Raw genomic sequence first — 15,445 nt, 5'->3', positions numbered from 1 at the left:
GTATTTTGCTATTTGTTTGAGTCATCACGGATTGAAGGCAAAGGAGGCCTGAGGTTAAACCAGAAGATTTGCTACAACCATTTTATTAACTGATTGTTTTCTACAAAGTCTCACACAGTTTCCTTTTCACCTACACGGAGTCCCAGCTCCTTTCCTTCCCAAGTGCAAGGAACTCGAGGTGGCTCCCCCATGAAAACCTGGGTTACATGTGATGGAGAAACTGCTTTGCACAGCTCAAAGAGCCGATAACCTGTGGCAGTGATCTCACCTCATCCAGCAGCTTCAGCTCCTGGTAATACAGATGTAGAACCCACCACAGGACAGGTACCTGCACATTACAGGTGCATCAAACCCTGTGCAACAGGAGCACAGATCACATCGAGCTCGTTACCAAACCTGGCTGACGTGGCACTGCCAAAGGACACCACCATCCATGTACCCTGCTACCAACATGTGGCTTACACGTGTGATCACGCCTGTTAGAGCAGCCACAAGAGCCAGCTTGTTGCAGCCTGGAAGCAAAGCCATAGGAGGGGACTGGAATTTCCTCACAACATTCTTGGCCTGCTGCCTGAAGCCATAATTACTGTTCCCATGGCAAAGATCCTGGCTTGATCACAAATCACTTCTATGCAGCCAGCCCGTACCACACTCCAGCAAGCCCTGCTTTAAAAATTAACTTCTCCAATGCCACCAAAGTGGTTGCTCTTTGTTTCGGGAAGCATCAGCTTTCAAAAAAAACAAGATGCTCAACTTAACCAAGAAAACTACAACATTACTCTGAGACTTTTCCAATCACTGAAACACAGTTTCACTCAATAATGATGTAGCGTAGCTCATGCTCTTTCTTGTAGCCAGTGCTGTTTGGAGACCATTAGAGCCTGAGGAGATAGTGGTATCCAGGCAAAATAAAGACAGGGAAAGGAGATCCAGAGCAATCTTGATCAAATTACTGAGAAGAGGCAACTGTACAGTCAGACCCAGTACCCTGGAGTTCAAATACAGTGCCTCCATCTTAAGGTCATACTTCCTCTTCAGTCAGCAATGACATTATGGGAAGAAACAAGTCCTAACTCATGTGTTTCGAATGTGCAGAACATTCCAGAAGGCTGTGCCTCAAGAGCCCCACACCAGAATTGTAATGAGCTTCCTAAACTAATTCACACACTTGAAACTGAGGAGGAGCCTGTGGACTAGGCTAAACGTGAAGCCCAGGAACAGCTACTGCAATGACCATCCTGGTTCAGAACAAGAGCAGCAGGCAGGGCAGTGCTGAACAGCAAGCCTGAGAACATCTGGGCACTTCTTAAGGGAAGGTTTGCTCAGCATCACAGGTGCCTTTCCTACCTGTCTGAGAATTCCCCACCTTTGGGACATTCCTTTATGAAGCCAGCAGATGACAAAACTGCAGCTCCAGAGCATTCTTTTAAGCTCTCAAGCATTTCTAAAGAACATCTGCTTCTGAAGGCGGGGCAGCGGTTAATCCTTGAAGCGATCTCAGCCCCAGGGACCAAACAAATGCTGGTGGATGGACAGAGCTCCACCACTGTAGTTATTTCAGCAAAGACAAGGCAAAAGGCCTCTGTGGCATCACGGAAACCTGCTGCTGTAGTGCCTTCAAACTACTTCTTTTAAACCAAAGCTTCCCCTTGTTGAAGGGGAAGCACCACAAAAGCAACAACAACGTTTCAGGAGCTGTAGCCAATGAGTTTTACACTTACCACAGAGGTAATGAGTTTTAAGTGATTGACACACAGCTTTTGCAAAGAGATGCCTGTACCCCTCTGTGCGGGAGCCCTGCAGGGAGAGGATCTCCAGTGGTACAGAAGCAGGAGTGTGGGGAAGCTGCAAGAGAAGCCTTCCCTTTGCTCCTATAGCTCTGCACAAAAAGGGATTAAAGAACGTTCTGCTGCATGAGCTACACTGATTTATTCAATGACTTATTCCAATATCATCGGGTAACACGGCAATGCCAAAAATCATCTTAAAACTTACCTTTATCCCAGTGATTTCCTTTTGCTTCTGCCACTCTAAATTTAGAGTCAACTTTCTCAAGGCTCACCTTATCTGACTGCACAAACACCTCAGTTTTGATGCCCACTTTTGTCCCACCACTGCCCGCCCCACGGTACAACTGCTGTGACTGTGGTTACAGCTCTGGCTGGGTGAGGAGCACAAGCCCCTGGATGGGATTGCTCCCAGGCCTCAGTTCAGACACTGTATGCACTAGGGACTGCAATCACCCCACAGATAGGAGTGATGAGCTGTGCAATCCCACATCCGGAAGCTTGAAGATTCACCAAGAGGACAATTACAGCTTTAGAAGCTTCCTGGTCAAGTTTAGTTGTGTAAAACCACTTCTTAAAGCTGCAGAAACCTAAAGCTACAAATTACACAGTTAAAACCAACTGAGTGGACTCTTACCTCGATAAATCAGTTTACTAGAAGATGCATCAAACTGCTCGACAGGTCAAAGGATGACTTAATTCACCTTTTACAACAGCTCTTAAGTATTAACCAACCTCACCGCCCAGGCTCAAGCCTTCCCTCTTCCTCCTCTGATGTCAAGCTGAGCTCCTCACAGCAGAACCAAACTATCATGGCACTACAATTAACTCCAATTTCAGACTCTCATACAAGGAAAAGTTAGAATAACCTCCCCCTACAGCTATTAAACCAAGCCCCTTCGTGCATTTGATGCTCCTCAAACCCTGAAGCACTAAACCATACTTATGCTTAACAGCAGTCACATGGAATTTTGCACTTCCAGCACAGAAACCTATTTGCTGTTTAGGAGCAAGTTCTCTCTGATGCTCCTTCACTCATGTAGACCTAACAGAGCTTGGACTACCCAAGCTGAGCTCTACTTCAGCCACTTCCCCAGCCTATTCCAAGTTGCCACACTTCTCAGTTCATAATGGAGATGCTAACAACACACAAGTCGGGCCATTGAAGAAGGCAAGGGCCAACATTCGCACATACTATCCAACAAAAGGAACTCAAGGGCTGAACTTACTGTAATCCTGATCGCAGAGCATTAGCTCCAATGGTCAGGAAGGAACAAGAAACCCCTTTAATGCAGGAGGGAGTGTGCCAGTCTATCCCACACATTCCAGTTGACCATTTCACAGGCCCCAGCTTTTATCCAGGAACACAACAGCCTGTTACCAGGCACTGCAGATAAGGAGGCTCCTGTCAGCACTTTGAGTTTCAGGGCTAAGCCTGCACTTTCAAAACCCGAGACTAGAAGGGTGAAGGTCATATTTACTGTACTCACAAGAGATAAAAACCAACAGCTAAACACTGGGGGGGGGGCAGGGGGGGCAGAAGGATTTTTGACATACAACTGAACAGGAATTCACATAAACAGAGGAAATTGAGTTCTCAAAAGGCCCAATTTCCCCATTGAGAAGCAACGTCTAGCACACAAATAACAAGCATGGCTTGACATTTAGAAGGGGAAAGGGCTGTTCCTAAATGCAATAAAGTTCTTTTCTGACAGTTGATAAGCAATGTCCAAATGCCAAGAGCTAAATGCTGAGCCATAATAAAAGTTTTAAAAGCACATGAAACTAAATTACTTTCTGGGTGCAACCAATTTATATGGTAGCAGAAATAACCCTTTAAAGCTGAAGATCTACATTTGGTGAGGCTAAAACAAGGTCAGATGCTGAGCAGTGTAAAAAGAGAGAAAAAGTGAGAAGTGCCTACCTTTGTACCAACTGTTAAATCTTGCACAATGCTGTAGAAAAAAGAAAGAAAAGGATTAAAAAAGTTAGATAGGTTTGCCACAAATATCCAGCATAGTTTACAGCAGTAAGAAAAAAAGCAAGTCAAAAGTGCACAGTTGTCTTTGCAAGTGAGCCAAGGACAGTTTATACAAAGGGAAATTATTAGATGGTGATGGTGGAGACCCAAGACCCAGCAGTGCTAGAAACCCACAGCTCTTCCCCTCCCTAGCATGGGATTTGCTCCCTGAGCAAGGGCTCACAAGGGCTAAGAGCAAACCCCGCAGGTACCTCACTTCCAACACCACCTCCGACCAAGCAAGAGCCAACTCCATCCCCAGTATTCACTTCTACGGTTCTTAATCCCCTGATTTGCAAAGGAGAAACCTCTGCTGGGCTCTAAGGAGGCTCTGGAGCAAAATCCTTGCATTGGTAGTGAGGCTAAAGGGGCACAGGAGAGATGTGGGCAGCTCCCAGGCCGGGGTTTGCCTGTACACAACATTCCTCTATCAATTCCTTTCCACTTGGGAAAACAAAGAGTATTTTCCCTAACACAAATCTCAAGGAAAAGAAACAAAATCCGAGCACTTATTCAACTCTACCATAAGCACTTAAACCTCCTACAATGAGACTTCCTGATTAACTAACACGACAAACAGCACAGCTGTACCTGAGCTGTACCTCAGGCACCTCGCACCAGCTCTTGTCAGCAGCAAACGTTCTCTCCCACCACACACATGGACCTCGAGCAGCTTCTTTCACAATGGCATCAGAATGCCTTGTCTACAGCTTGGTGTGGGGGTCATCTCCCAGAGTATTCCAGCACCTACACGTTACTCCTCGTTACAGGAGCACTCCAGGATTCCCATTTTACCCTTGCACTGAAGATCATATATATACATTTTTAACAAACTCCAAACCACTGTAAAGCAGCAACGCGAACCAGAGCGGAAACGACCATTTTAGAGTGACACATACGCAGCAGTGCCTGGTTCAGCGCAGTAACTGCACTGTAAGTGCAGAAACTGCCTGTTTCAACTCCTGTCTTCCCCAAAGCTGACCGTAACTTCGGAGTACAGGATCCAGGAGCGGTTAACAGACCTGTAGCAACTCTAAGGGAACATGGCAGAGCAGCAGCAGGCAGGGCAGCCCTTCCTAAACCAGCAACGTGAAACCTGAAGCACTCAAGAACAAGCCTTACAAAGGGATTTAAAGGCAGAGAGAACTCGCATTTCCTAGTCCTTCCTGCCCTCCCCTCCTGCACCAGCTTCTCAGGGCATTAAATACTGCTCCATGTTGAGTCACCCCCGTTTCCCCAGCTCCACAAACAACCAGTCACACCAGTCCAGGCCAGCACAGCTCCTCGGACTTCCTCCTCCGACCCAACCTGCCATGTCATCATAACCCAGCACTTCGCAGCAGAGCTGTGCCCACGAAGCCACGCGATAGTTTCTTTTCCCTTCCTCCCCCCCCACCTCAAGCCAACTCCTTGAAGACGGCTCCGTGCGAGGAGAGCACCGGGATCCACGGAGCACAGATGGGGTTTGGAGCCCTGGGAGGGCCAGCAGCAAGGAACTAATGAAACCCATCTGCACAGAGCAGTTTAAAGCATCATGTTATAGCCCGAGAATGACTCCGAGTACATGTTTCTTCAGTTAAAACACACACATTCACCCAGTGAGTTTCATAGCCTTATAAAAAAAGGTATTTCCAGCACAGCAGAATAGGAACAGGGAATCTCCCGAGTTTCCAAAACTCTCCAACTTACCCCCGAGCATTTTCTCTCACTTCCTGTTCCTCCTGTGGGCCTCTCACACAGGAAATGTTTTACATAAAAGTAGTCTTAAACAGGGGACAGTATTACGAATTCTCCAGCAGGAAGAGCTGGTTGATTTGCCAAGAATTATCAATTCCTGGAATATTGTGGAAACCCATCTGATAACAAATAACCGCATGAAACAAGCACCAACAGTATCGAAGAAGTTTTACTCCAGAAATGTGCAACGTACTTCCCCGTTCATACACACCCCCCCCCAATAAAGTATTATATCTTAAGCTTCATGCTCTTGTGCTTTATCAACCTTAAGCAGGGGATTAAAGCCTTTCTCAGTTCCAGAAGAATTGGCAATAAAGCCTTTATTCAAAACAGGTATTTTTGCACGGAATAGGATAATTCCTACACGACGAGGGGAAAAATCCAGCAGCACCAAGAAAACCTCGAGGTCATTTTCCAAAGCAGCATTTTTCCTACATTAGCTCTTTGTATGTTTTACCAAAGGAACTTACTCAGCCGGGCTCATTTGAGAAGCACAGTGTTGGTTTGAGGAGGTAACAGAAGCAGCCGGTGGACAAGGAGGGAGGCAAAGACCTAAAACCACCTTCAGAAGCAGCTTTTGGAGGTTCAACAGCCTCCACGGGGGGAACCCGATCACGCACCAAGATCCTCAAAAGATAATGGGGTGATTAAGGCTCAGGTGACACTAAAACGTCTCCATTCAAACACCAACTGCTTTAACACACACAGTAAATCAGCCTTCCTCGGAACTACAGTCAAGCCAGCTGGTAACTAACTGGTTTTTGCCATTAGAACGCCTGATCTCCCATGCTGGAGCTTTATTTTAGCTATCCAACGCGGCGAGCAACTTGTTAAAAGCAGCAGAGCAACCCCTGGAGTGTAAAATCTGCAAGAGACACGGCTTTTATGGGCTTTTGAGATGGAAACAACACCGAAACGCCACTTTTTCAGTGCGTAAGAAAAAAACCCCAGACATGTGACTGCGCCCAATTCTCACCACACCAGTGTTCGGAGGCAAGAAGCGAGGAGGCACTAATTTGGGCTTCCTGTACTTAAGGCTCTGGGAAAACAAAACGCTTAGTCGGGGTGTGTGTGTGTGGGGGGGGTGTTTAGTAATATGTTAACTACAAGAATCAGCTCACTAAAACTAAATATACCACGCAAGGCGAGAGGAAGATGGAGCCCTCGTTCGGGACGGAGTTGCCATCAGTTTACTTGCGAGACACCCGGCGAGGGGGTGGTGAAAGGGTGAAAGAGCCGCAGGAGCCCGGAGGCCGGCTCCCCATGCGCGGGGGCAGCGGGAGCGCAGGTCTGGGCTCGCCCCGCGCTGCCAGGTATGGCCGCGGCGGAGCCTCCTCCCGGGGCCGCTCACAAAAGCGAACCGAGCGACAGCGCCACACAAAAGGACCGAGGCCCCCGTCAGGTGCGATCGCTCCCGGATCCCGCCACGGAGGCAGCCGCCGGGCCCGGCCCCGCCGCACCCCTTCGCCCACACCCGGTGCAACCGGCCCCCGCGGGGACGAGGCGGCGAACCCCGGCCGGGACCAATCCCCCCACCCCCGCCGAAACGCGGACACGATGCGGCGCCGGGGGGGGGGGTGCACACGAGGCGCCGCGGACCGGGACCACCCCCGCTCCCCCCACCGGCGAGGGGGCTCCAAGGGATCCGCGTCCCGCCCCGCCGGGCACCGCCACCGCGCTCTGCCCGTCCCGTCCCGCCGCCGCCCTGCCGCGCCCTCAGCGCCCCCCCTCACCCCCCCGCCGCCTCAGGGGGCGCCCCAGCCCCCGGCGTGCGGGCCCGGACCTTCCCCCCCCGTTCCTCCGCACCCCGGTCGGGGTCCGGCAGCGCGGGTCGGCGCCCCCGGCGCGGTGCGGGCCGTGCCGAGGCCCGGCCCGGCGGGGACTCACCCGTCCATTGCACACGCAGGACACCCGTCGGGACCAGGGCGGAGGCGCCAGAATAGCAGGAACGAGCCCGAGCGCTCCGTGTTATAGACTCACAAAATGGCGGCGGCGCCCGGCCCGCCTCACCCGCGCCAGCGCCCCATTGGCTGTGGCCGCTGTCATCTTGATAGCGGGGCGGGGACCGCCCGCCTCCGAGGGTTGGCGCGCTGGCGCCCCTCGCGAAGCCTATTGGCTGCGGGCGGGCTGGGGGGCGGGGCTAAGCGCCGGTGCGCGGCGCCATTCGGTAGGCGGCTGGGAGGAGCCATCTTGAGAGCGGGAAGGAGGCCGAGACGCCACACGGAGCCGCCATCTTGATTGGGGGCATGGGGGAGAACGCGTTGGGCGCCATCTTGAGTACGGGCAGCTCTGGTGTTGCGGCCGGGGCAGCGGCGCCGCCGCCGCCATGTTGGTTGCGGGCAGGAAGCGGCGCGCTCCCGGCGGCTGCCATCTCGGTTGAGGGAGCGCGGCCTCCTCACAGCGGTGAGGGGGATGGTTTAGCACCGCCCGTCCGGTGCTCAACAGCACTTAACGGTTTCATTCGAGCTACAAGATAAACTGTTTAACTGCCGTTTAATGTTTTAAAGATAAAGATTACCCAGTGAGGAGACAGAGAAGTCGTGAGGTAAGACACAACGCCTCCCTGCTCTGCTCAGGTACGAGGGTAATATTTTTATGAAGTTACACTTCTGACACTGTTTGCTGACCAAAACAGCTCTTCCTCCAGTCAGGTGAACCTCAGTGGTTAAGTAGATCAGTTTGTTTCACTCTTAATATGTGTCACTGCCAGTAGGTCTTAACTTGTGCAGAGGTTCTGGTAAAATCCATGGATTTCTGGTCTTTGGGGATTTTCAGACCTCTAGAAGGTTTGCTCTTCAGGTGCTGGGCCATCTATAGTAAATTGAACCTACTACAGTGGACGTAAATGGGTTAGATCCTTTCTGTGGCTCCCTTCAAAACGATCATTGAGCTCATTGAGGTGAAAACCCCCAAAAGACAAGGGAGAAGCAGACCCCAGCCTGGTCCCCGCTGTGAACGGGGCTGTTTTACCTTGTTCCTCTGCAGGAACAGGAACAGGCACACGAGGAGCAGGGTCCTGATGGAGGCCGAGCACTCCTCGGGATCTGTGCACCAAGGACATGGCTGGTTCCTCTCCGTGAGCACGGATGAAACGCTGCATGTCTCTGTTTAAACACAGACAATATTTGCTCACTGGGAATTCTACTCATTTCCTTTGCCTCACTTGTCGTAACCCTCTCTGTTGACTGCAGCACAAGAATTAATTGTCCCAGAGCTTGTCCCTTGTGTAGCATTGAGTCAAATATCAAACGTCCAGCCCACGCTGCCCTCGGCTTCGATAGCTGCAACCCTCTTTTGAGAGTTTCTAGGCAACATAATGCAGGTCTTAATGTAGGAAGACCTTGTCTTCATCCCTCAGCAGCCCACCCACTCCTGACCCTCTCTGTGCTCAGCAGCAGCAAAACACTGACACAGATCAGTGCCGCTGGTGGAAGCACCTGAGCTGCAACATGGGGACAGACAGGAAAGTTCAGAGAAGGATTTGAAAACCATGAATGAAATAAAATGGAAATGGAAATGAAATGAAATGAGGAGTCTTATCCTTGGGCAGTGTTTCTGCGTAACGGCAGGTAGCTTTGACAGGTCCAGGCATGCATTTTATAGTCTCGTTTCTTTCTGAAGCATACACTAGACACATGAATATGGAAAAAGAAACCCCCGTTAAAAGTGAAACCATCTATTATTTTCTCCCAAGCACGTAGGACACTGTTGGTTCCTCTGGCACCTTGTTTTCTCAGAGTGGGGCAATGCTCAGATGGCCAGGAGCAGACACCAGCTCACTGCCTCGCTCCTCTCACCGTTTGTGAAATGCAAGAGCTTCCATTGGTAGCTCTCATTTCCCTATCTTTGGTTTATTGGGCTCCCCAACTTGTTCCAGCAGTCAAGTTTAAAATGGAGAAAAATCGGTTCTTACCTATTGCTCCAGGCCACCGAAGGCCCCAGCTGAAACCGGAGTTATTTTGCTGGGTACTGCATATGAAAGGCTCAGCTCTTGCCACAGATAAGAAATTTACAACTCAGATGAGGCAAAGAATGGGAAAATGATGGGATTATGTGATCCACTTTGGAGTTGCTGAGCTGCGAGCCAGAGAGATAAAGTGATTGGATCAAAGCAGAGCAGGAATTTCACTCCCATCTCACAAGCCACAAGGCACCTTCTTGAACTCTGCCTGGTTTTAAGCTCCGTTTCCCAGGGAGGTGTTTCACTTCATCTTCCCAAGAACCTGCTTTATGTACTGTAAGAAACTCTCTGCAGCAGAGGATGGAATGGAGACAGAATCACTCCCTTTAATACGGGATACCTCAGTCCACTTGTAAAGCAGTGTTCCCTAAAGAAAGGTACCTTGAAAATGACAGAAAGACTTTAGAAAAGGAATCCTTAAGGATACTGATCACTAGTTGCTCTTGACATTAGTTCCTTGCATGCACCAGCTGCTTGTCAGGTATCTTTGGAAAAGCAAACAGAGGTGGATGCCATCAAAGAATTCCTACTTTTCCAAGACCTCCCCTGTGCAACTGTGGCCTTGCTTAAAAGACTCCTTCAAGGTTCTTGCAAGCTCACTCCCGTTTGCCTTAACTGTAGCAGAAATGCTGATTGTGCAACATTTCACCAGCTGTTTTGCCTGTTTCTCTTTTGGGTGGTTTTGAGAAGGAACCCCCATCAAAATGCCCATGGGAAATAAAGTAGAAGGAGGGAGAAGGGAGAAAACAGTGATCAGGTTCTTTTGTAGGAGCCAGCACAACTGTCCCACCCTCCAGCTCCGGTTACTCCCATGCTCTAAAGGCCTTGGTGGGGCACACCCAGGTTTTTTCCCTTTTTAAGCCCTTCCTGCCTCTGTTATCTCTTTGAATTTCATTTGCAGGGAAAACCAACAAAACGCTGAAACAAGAAAGACCCTTTTCCTGCCTTTTTCCCTTCCTGGTTTTAAAATAGCTCCACGTTCACAGGACACTTCAGGGAACAACGTTCATTTGCAAACCAGCAAAGGGGTTTTTTTTCCCCCCTGCTCCACAACGTTTCTGTCAGTGACCTGAAAACAAGAACTGGAAAACTCTCACTGGATTGCTGGCTGCAGTTCCAGTGCTCAGGAAAAGTTCCTTCCTTACCTGCAGATGTGTGGCATTCCAGCAGCACACATTGCTAGCAAGGGGAGGATTCTTCCCATGATCCAGACGCTCAGCACTGGCAGAAGGAACTGTTTCTGACTCCTTCCACAAGCAGGATTTTCATGGCCACCACAGCACTTTGAGGCCTCCTTCCAGGGACAAGGTTGAAAAGTGCTTGACAAGCAGATAGAGCTGCACTTGGAACTTCTCTTAGTGTCCCTTTGCACATTCCAATTTCACCCATTAGCAGCCCTGCCAGCCTATTCCTACAGCATTTCCTGTGCTGCCAGCACTCAGAGCAGCTTCACATGTTAAGGATAACCACAAGAGCTCCCATTTTACATTTCTGTCCTTCTTTCTGTGGCAGGACCCGGGACTTGCTGCACCCGGATTCTGGCGTTAACAGTCCCTGTTGTTTCAGAACTTCCCTGTCTCAGCCGATGCTTTTGGGTGACTCATTTCCTGTGAGGGACGAACCAGCCATTTCCTGGCTCTTCAACACGGGATGGGGTTGTTTTTGCTTCCAAGTCTGAGTTGGAGTGGTCTGGATTCATCTCGGGTTTCATTAAACCCCCTGCAACTTGCCCCACAACTGCAGCTCTTCACTGCAGCCGGCAGGGATCGTGGCTGGCCCCTGCTTACCTGGGCCACAAGTCATTTGGGGCTGTAGAATTAAAGTCATTAGAGCAAGACAGTTTTAACAAGGACATCCTTCCAGGCCTTCCATCCCACGGCTTCTCTTAATTCGAGCCATTTCAGCTCATGAGAAATGGAATGTTTAAAAAGCACCACAGGGCAAAGATATTGATCTTGCAACACATACCCAAGCCCTGAAATGGTGAATTATCCACAAAGTTCTACCAAGATCACATGGTGAGAAACCCAGGTGGGGTTTTTTGTGTTAGGCACAAGATCCTGGGAGACTGGGCCAGCTTCTGTAGGGATTCTGTGCCCAGAATTCCAGCTCTTCCCTCTAGCCTCTGTTCCCAATTTCCCAAGCTGCTATTTATTCCTACGTCCCATGATGATTCTGGTGTGGAGAGCTTACTTCAACACCACCACTGAGCTGCAAGCTTGGCCACCGTAACACCAGCCTGAGGTATCCCAACTCTTTCAAGCAGCTTTTTAATGCTATTTTTGAAAATTACTCTTTTCATCTTGTTTCCCGTCATTTCAATTGAATCTTTTGATTCTTTAGTCTGTCACACATCCATAATATTAAGGAAGAAAACCCCCACACCAGGGCTGCTGCCTCTTGAGTCTGAATTTAGCACACGTTAGAGGGATGAGCACTGAATAATTCATACCCTTGATGATTTATTCATGCCCAAAAGCTGGATACCTCCTCTGTGAGTTTCCATTAGCTCACAGGGAACATGAGTTCCTCTGCTCACCTCCACGGCAGCCCTGTCCCATGGAGCCCAGAGCAGGGGAGCATCGGAAACCGCTCCCGGATGGGCCTTTGGAGGTGCTTCTGCTCAACTGCAAACAGGCCCCTTGTGCCACTCCACACACGTTAAGCCCTTTTCCACCAGTACACATGTAAAGAGGGATGCTTCAGGATGTCCTGAGCCTGGAAAGCAGACAAACAGGCCGTGACTCTGTGATGTGGTACGCTAGAGCTCATCTTCTCCACCACCAGAAATGGCAGGTTTCTTTTCCATGGTAAAGCCACAGGTTTGGAGTCAGTCAATACAAACATAGGGAGATAGTTTCCTACCCCTCAGGAAACCTGGACAAAGAGCAGCAGTTCAGGCTCATCTCCTTCCTGTGTGGGCTGTCAAAAAGCGAGGCCTTTAGTAGAAGCTGGGAAGCCCAGGCTGCGAGTTTCCTGACCTAGGTGAAGATTCTGCAAACCTTTCAAATTCCATCTGTCTCAAAAGTATGAAGGATGGTTCCATGTTCCAGTGTCGTCTCCAGCCCCACAAACAGCACCACCCCTCCCTGGTTGCTGTGAAATTTCCTAATTGTTTATCCTGGGCTCCTGACTCCTTTTGTCCTTGGACCAGGCTCTACATCAGCATCATTAAAAATGCCAAACACGCTTGAGAAAGTCTCCCGAGTTGCTAAAAATGACTGTGAGTTTCCTCCCCACCGCCCCGCTCCAGCCCTCCCTTGCTCTGGCCTCAGCCTGACAAAGTGCTCTGTTTCCAGCCCTTCAGCATAGTTTGCATTCCACTGCCAAGAATGAACATTTATTTATACAAACAAGCCTCCTTACGAGCACATCTCCCTGTGCTGTCCTGGGGCAGGGAAAGGAACCTCACCGCAGCTCTCTCCTGGAGCTGCAGCGCTCAAGTCCCTTTTTGCTTTAGTCACTTTCCTGCAGGGAAAGGTTCGTGCAGCTCAGGCCTTTCTGGTGCTACACATCTGCTCAGGAATGGGCTGGAATGTTCTTTCTTTTCCTTACAACCATTTTGTTGCCCTCTAATGATGGTGCCAGGGTCCTGCTGAGCACTCGGGGTCCTGTGTGCTCACACTAGACCCTTGAGGCCTCACAGAAACAGAAAGCCCCCTTGTGCCTGTTTCTCCCAACAGCACCCCCATATCCTGGTTTTCCCAAGGCCTCTATCAGGCTGCTGGGCTGTAGGAAGGAATTCTTCCAGCAGAGCAGCTGGAATTGGGATCAATGGGAAGGGAAGTGGCAGGTCCCGGCTGAGCTGTACCAGACCGATGGGGAGCTCATGTATTATTCCTACCGCTGCTCCACCGCTCACCTGACGGCCGAGGTTCTGTTCTCTGAAATCCTACCTCCTCTCTGGCCTCTCGTTGTCTCCTGTTGCATCTGCCGTGTGGATGGATATTACACAGATGCTGACTGACTCCAGACGGGGAATGTCATCGTCTGGGCACAGGTCATTTAACTGGAAACAGGGGCCCCGGCACGGCACACACAGGGCAGCGCCGCGGCGTTGGTCACCCTCTTGCTGTCAGCACATCAGTGTTTGCTGTGCAGGAGCCAGCTTCCATTTCTCAGCCGATACAACTGTTTGTAACTAAGAGTAATATTTAGATTGATAAAGTTTACAATTGCCTCCACCAGTGACTAAGATAAAGTGGTTTTGTTGGGAACTCTCGTACAGGCATTTCTAAAGCAACCTTCTAAGAAACGAAACGTTGAAGTACTTGCTGAAGGGGAATAATCTTTAAGGAATAACAGCAAGGTGGTATGTTTGTTAGAATATAGTCCCAACATTGTGTTTTTAGGAAGAAAACACAGCCAGCTCCTCCAGCTCTGTTGCCAAACCCAAGTCAATGAACTACAGCTAATGGATGAGTTAGGAATTTTTAGTGACTGCTTTCCATGAATCATTACTGACTACGTGATGGAGCTCACTGCTTTGCTGTTGCAAAGTTTGCAGACATAGATTTCCTTTTGCCTCAGTATGAGGTGTCAGTCCTTTCAATCTTATTCTTCTTTACTGGGATACACACCAAAGGGCTGATGTCCTTTAAGAATATCCCCATGACATGCCTGGGAATGTACTGGGAATGACATGCCTGGGTCTGAAGAGATATTGCTGTATTCAGGAAGAGGAGCTGATTAGCTCATAGAGCATCACCACGACTCATATACAGCAGGGGAGAAGAGCCCCCATAGCTCCTCCTCAACAGGCTTCCCTGCAGAGCAGGGTTTGTTCTAATCCTGCAGGTTATAAATGCATGCCTGGAGCACAGCAAAATGCAATTCCTTCCAGTAGGGAAGTGTCCTTACTGGATTCTTCACGTGGCTTCTTTAAAAGTATTTGTCATTATCTTCTCTCAGTGAGTGCACTGGGAGAAACTGCAGCAGCATTGGAAGAGGTGGCCTAAACCTAAAGGTACACACACACACAGAGGCATTGCTAAGCTCGTGGCCTTCTAGCACAATACTGGCCACATGTATTCCACCCCCAGCTTAGTGCAGGGATTCCCCTGGAGCTGAGGGAGGAACGGGTGACCCTGAGGTGGCAGGAAGCACCCGAGGACAGGAACAGAGACACACCAGCTCCGTTTCAGAGCTGGCAGAATTGGCCTCTCTCTTCCTGACTGCTTTTTCTGAGGTCATGCTGCAGTTTCTAGCAATGCAGCTGAATTCACCTCCTTGTTTCCACATTGCTTCAGGAACAAATGCGTCCAAATCCATCTGGAAAGTAAGAGGAATGCCACAGCGAAGCGCTGTGTGCCTGCCATGAGCCCCGCATTGTCATACAGCCTCATAAAGACATCATTTTCCCAGGGCTTCAGCTCTATTAAACACAAAGCTCCAAATGATTTCCTACTTGGATCAAAGATGTGTTTGTTCCAGTGCCACTTCAGTCAAAAAGGCAATACTGGGAATGAATGAAATCTCCCCAGCGGCAGCTGCTGAGGTTCAATGGGTTTGTCAGTGCCATAATTACGCAGCGGACGGCTCCTGTTTGCTGGCCCATATGTTCCTGAAGGGTGTTCTGCAGTGGAAACAGCACAGGGAAGCCTTGCTCCCAAAGCTGAGGGGCTCCTGCTGCTGTGGGATGGAGACCTGCTCCTGTTTCCCATGCTGAAACGATAAGAAATCTCACATTCTGATTCCAGACTTCAAAGTGGAGTTGCTCGTACTTGACCAAACTAGATGGAAGTGTATGACAAGAAACAGCAGCCTACTCCCACTGTCCCAAAACTGGTGTGTTAATATGGACACTATCCACTTTTCAGTATTCCCTGTACAGTTACAGCTGCCCTCTGGAAGTGGGCTCTTCCCTCAGCTGATGGAGGAGCCGGCACTGCGGGCACAAGCAGGGTTTGCCATGAGCCTTGGTGCTAAGATGAACCCACC

The 15,445-nt window shown here is 49.8% G+C and overlaps 1 protein-coding gene and 1 long non-coding RNA gene across 11 annotated transcripts in view; both read right to left on the bottom strand.

Annotated features, from left to right (window-relative positions):
* PTBP1 (polypyrimidine tract binding protein 1) overlaps positions 1-7,611 on the bottom strand; it is a 28,719-nt gene extending 21,108 nt beyond the window's left edge. For 4 of the 10 annotated variants that reach the window (XM_030509092.1, XM_030509093.1, XM_030509094.1 and 1 more), the window contains exons 1-2: positions 7,432-7,611; positions 3,712-3,742 (exon numbers count right to left, since the gene is read on the bottom strand). In XM_030509092.1, coding sequence (XP_030364952.1) covers positions 3,712-3,742; positions 7,432-7,439 — 39 coding nt within the window. In that variant the 5' untranslated portion in view covers positions 7,440-7,611. The other 6 variants (XM_030509097.1, XM_032920365.1, XM_030509098.1 and 3 more) reach the window with 6 other exon arrangements.
* Positions 3,853-4,526, bottom strand: LOC115618012. The gene is made up of 2 exons (XR_003994711.1): positions 4,459-4,526; positions 3,853-4,428 (listed from the first exon to the last, which is right to left on the bottom strand). It is a non-coding gene; the product is annotated as an uncharacterized LOC115618012 (long non-coding RNA).
* Positions 7,612-15,445: the final 7,834 nt, after the last annotated feature.

The sequence above is a fragment of the Strigops habroptila genome, chromosome 20 (assembly GCF_004027225.2).
Source record: "Strigops habroptila isolate Jane chromosome 20, bStrHab1.2.pri, whole genome shotgun sequence".
Lineage (NCBI taxonomy): Eukaryota > Metazoa > Chordata > Aves > Psittaciformes > Psittacidae > Strigops > Strigops habroptila.
The sequence above is the reverse complement of the archived record's forward strand: the minus strand, read 5'-3'. Positions and strand labels throughout refer to the sequence as shown.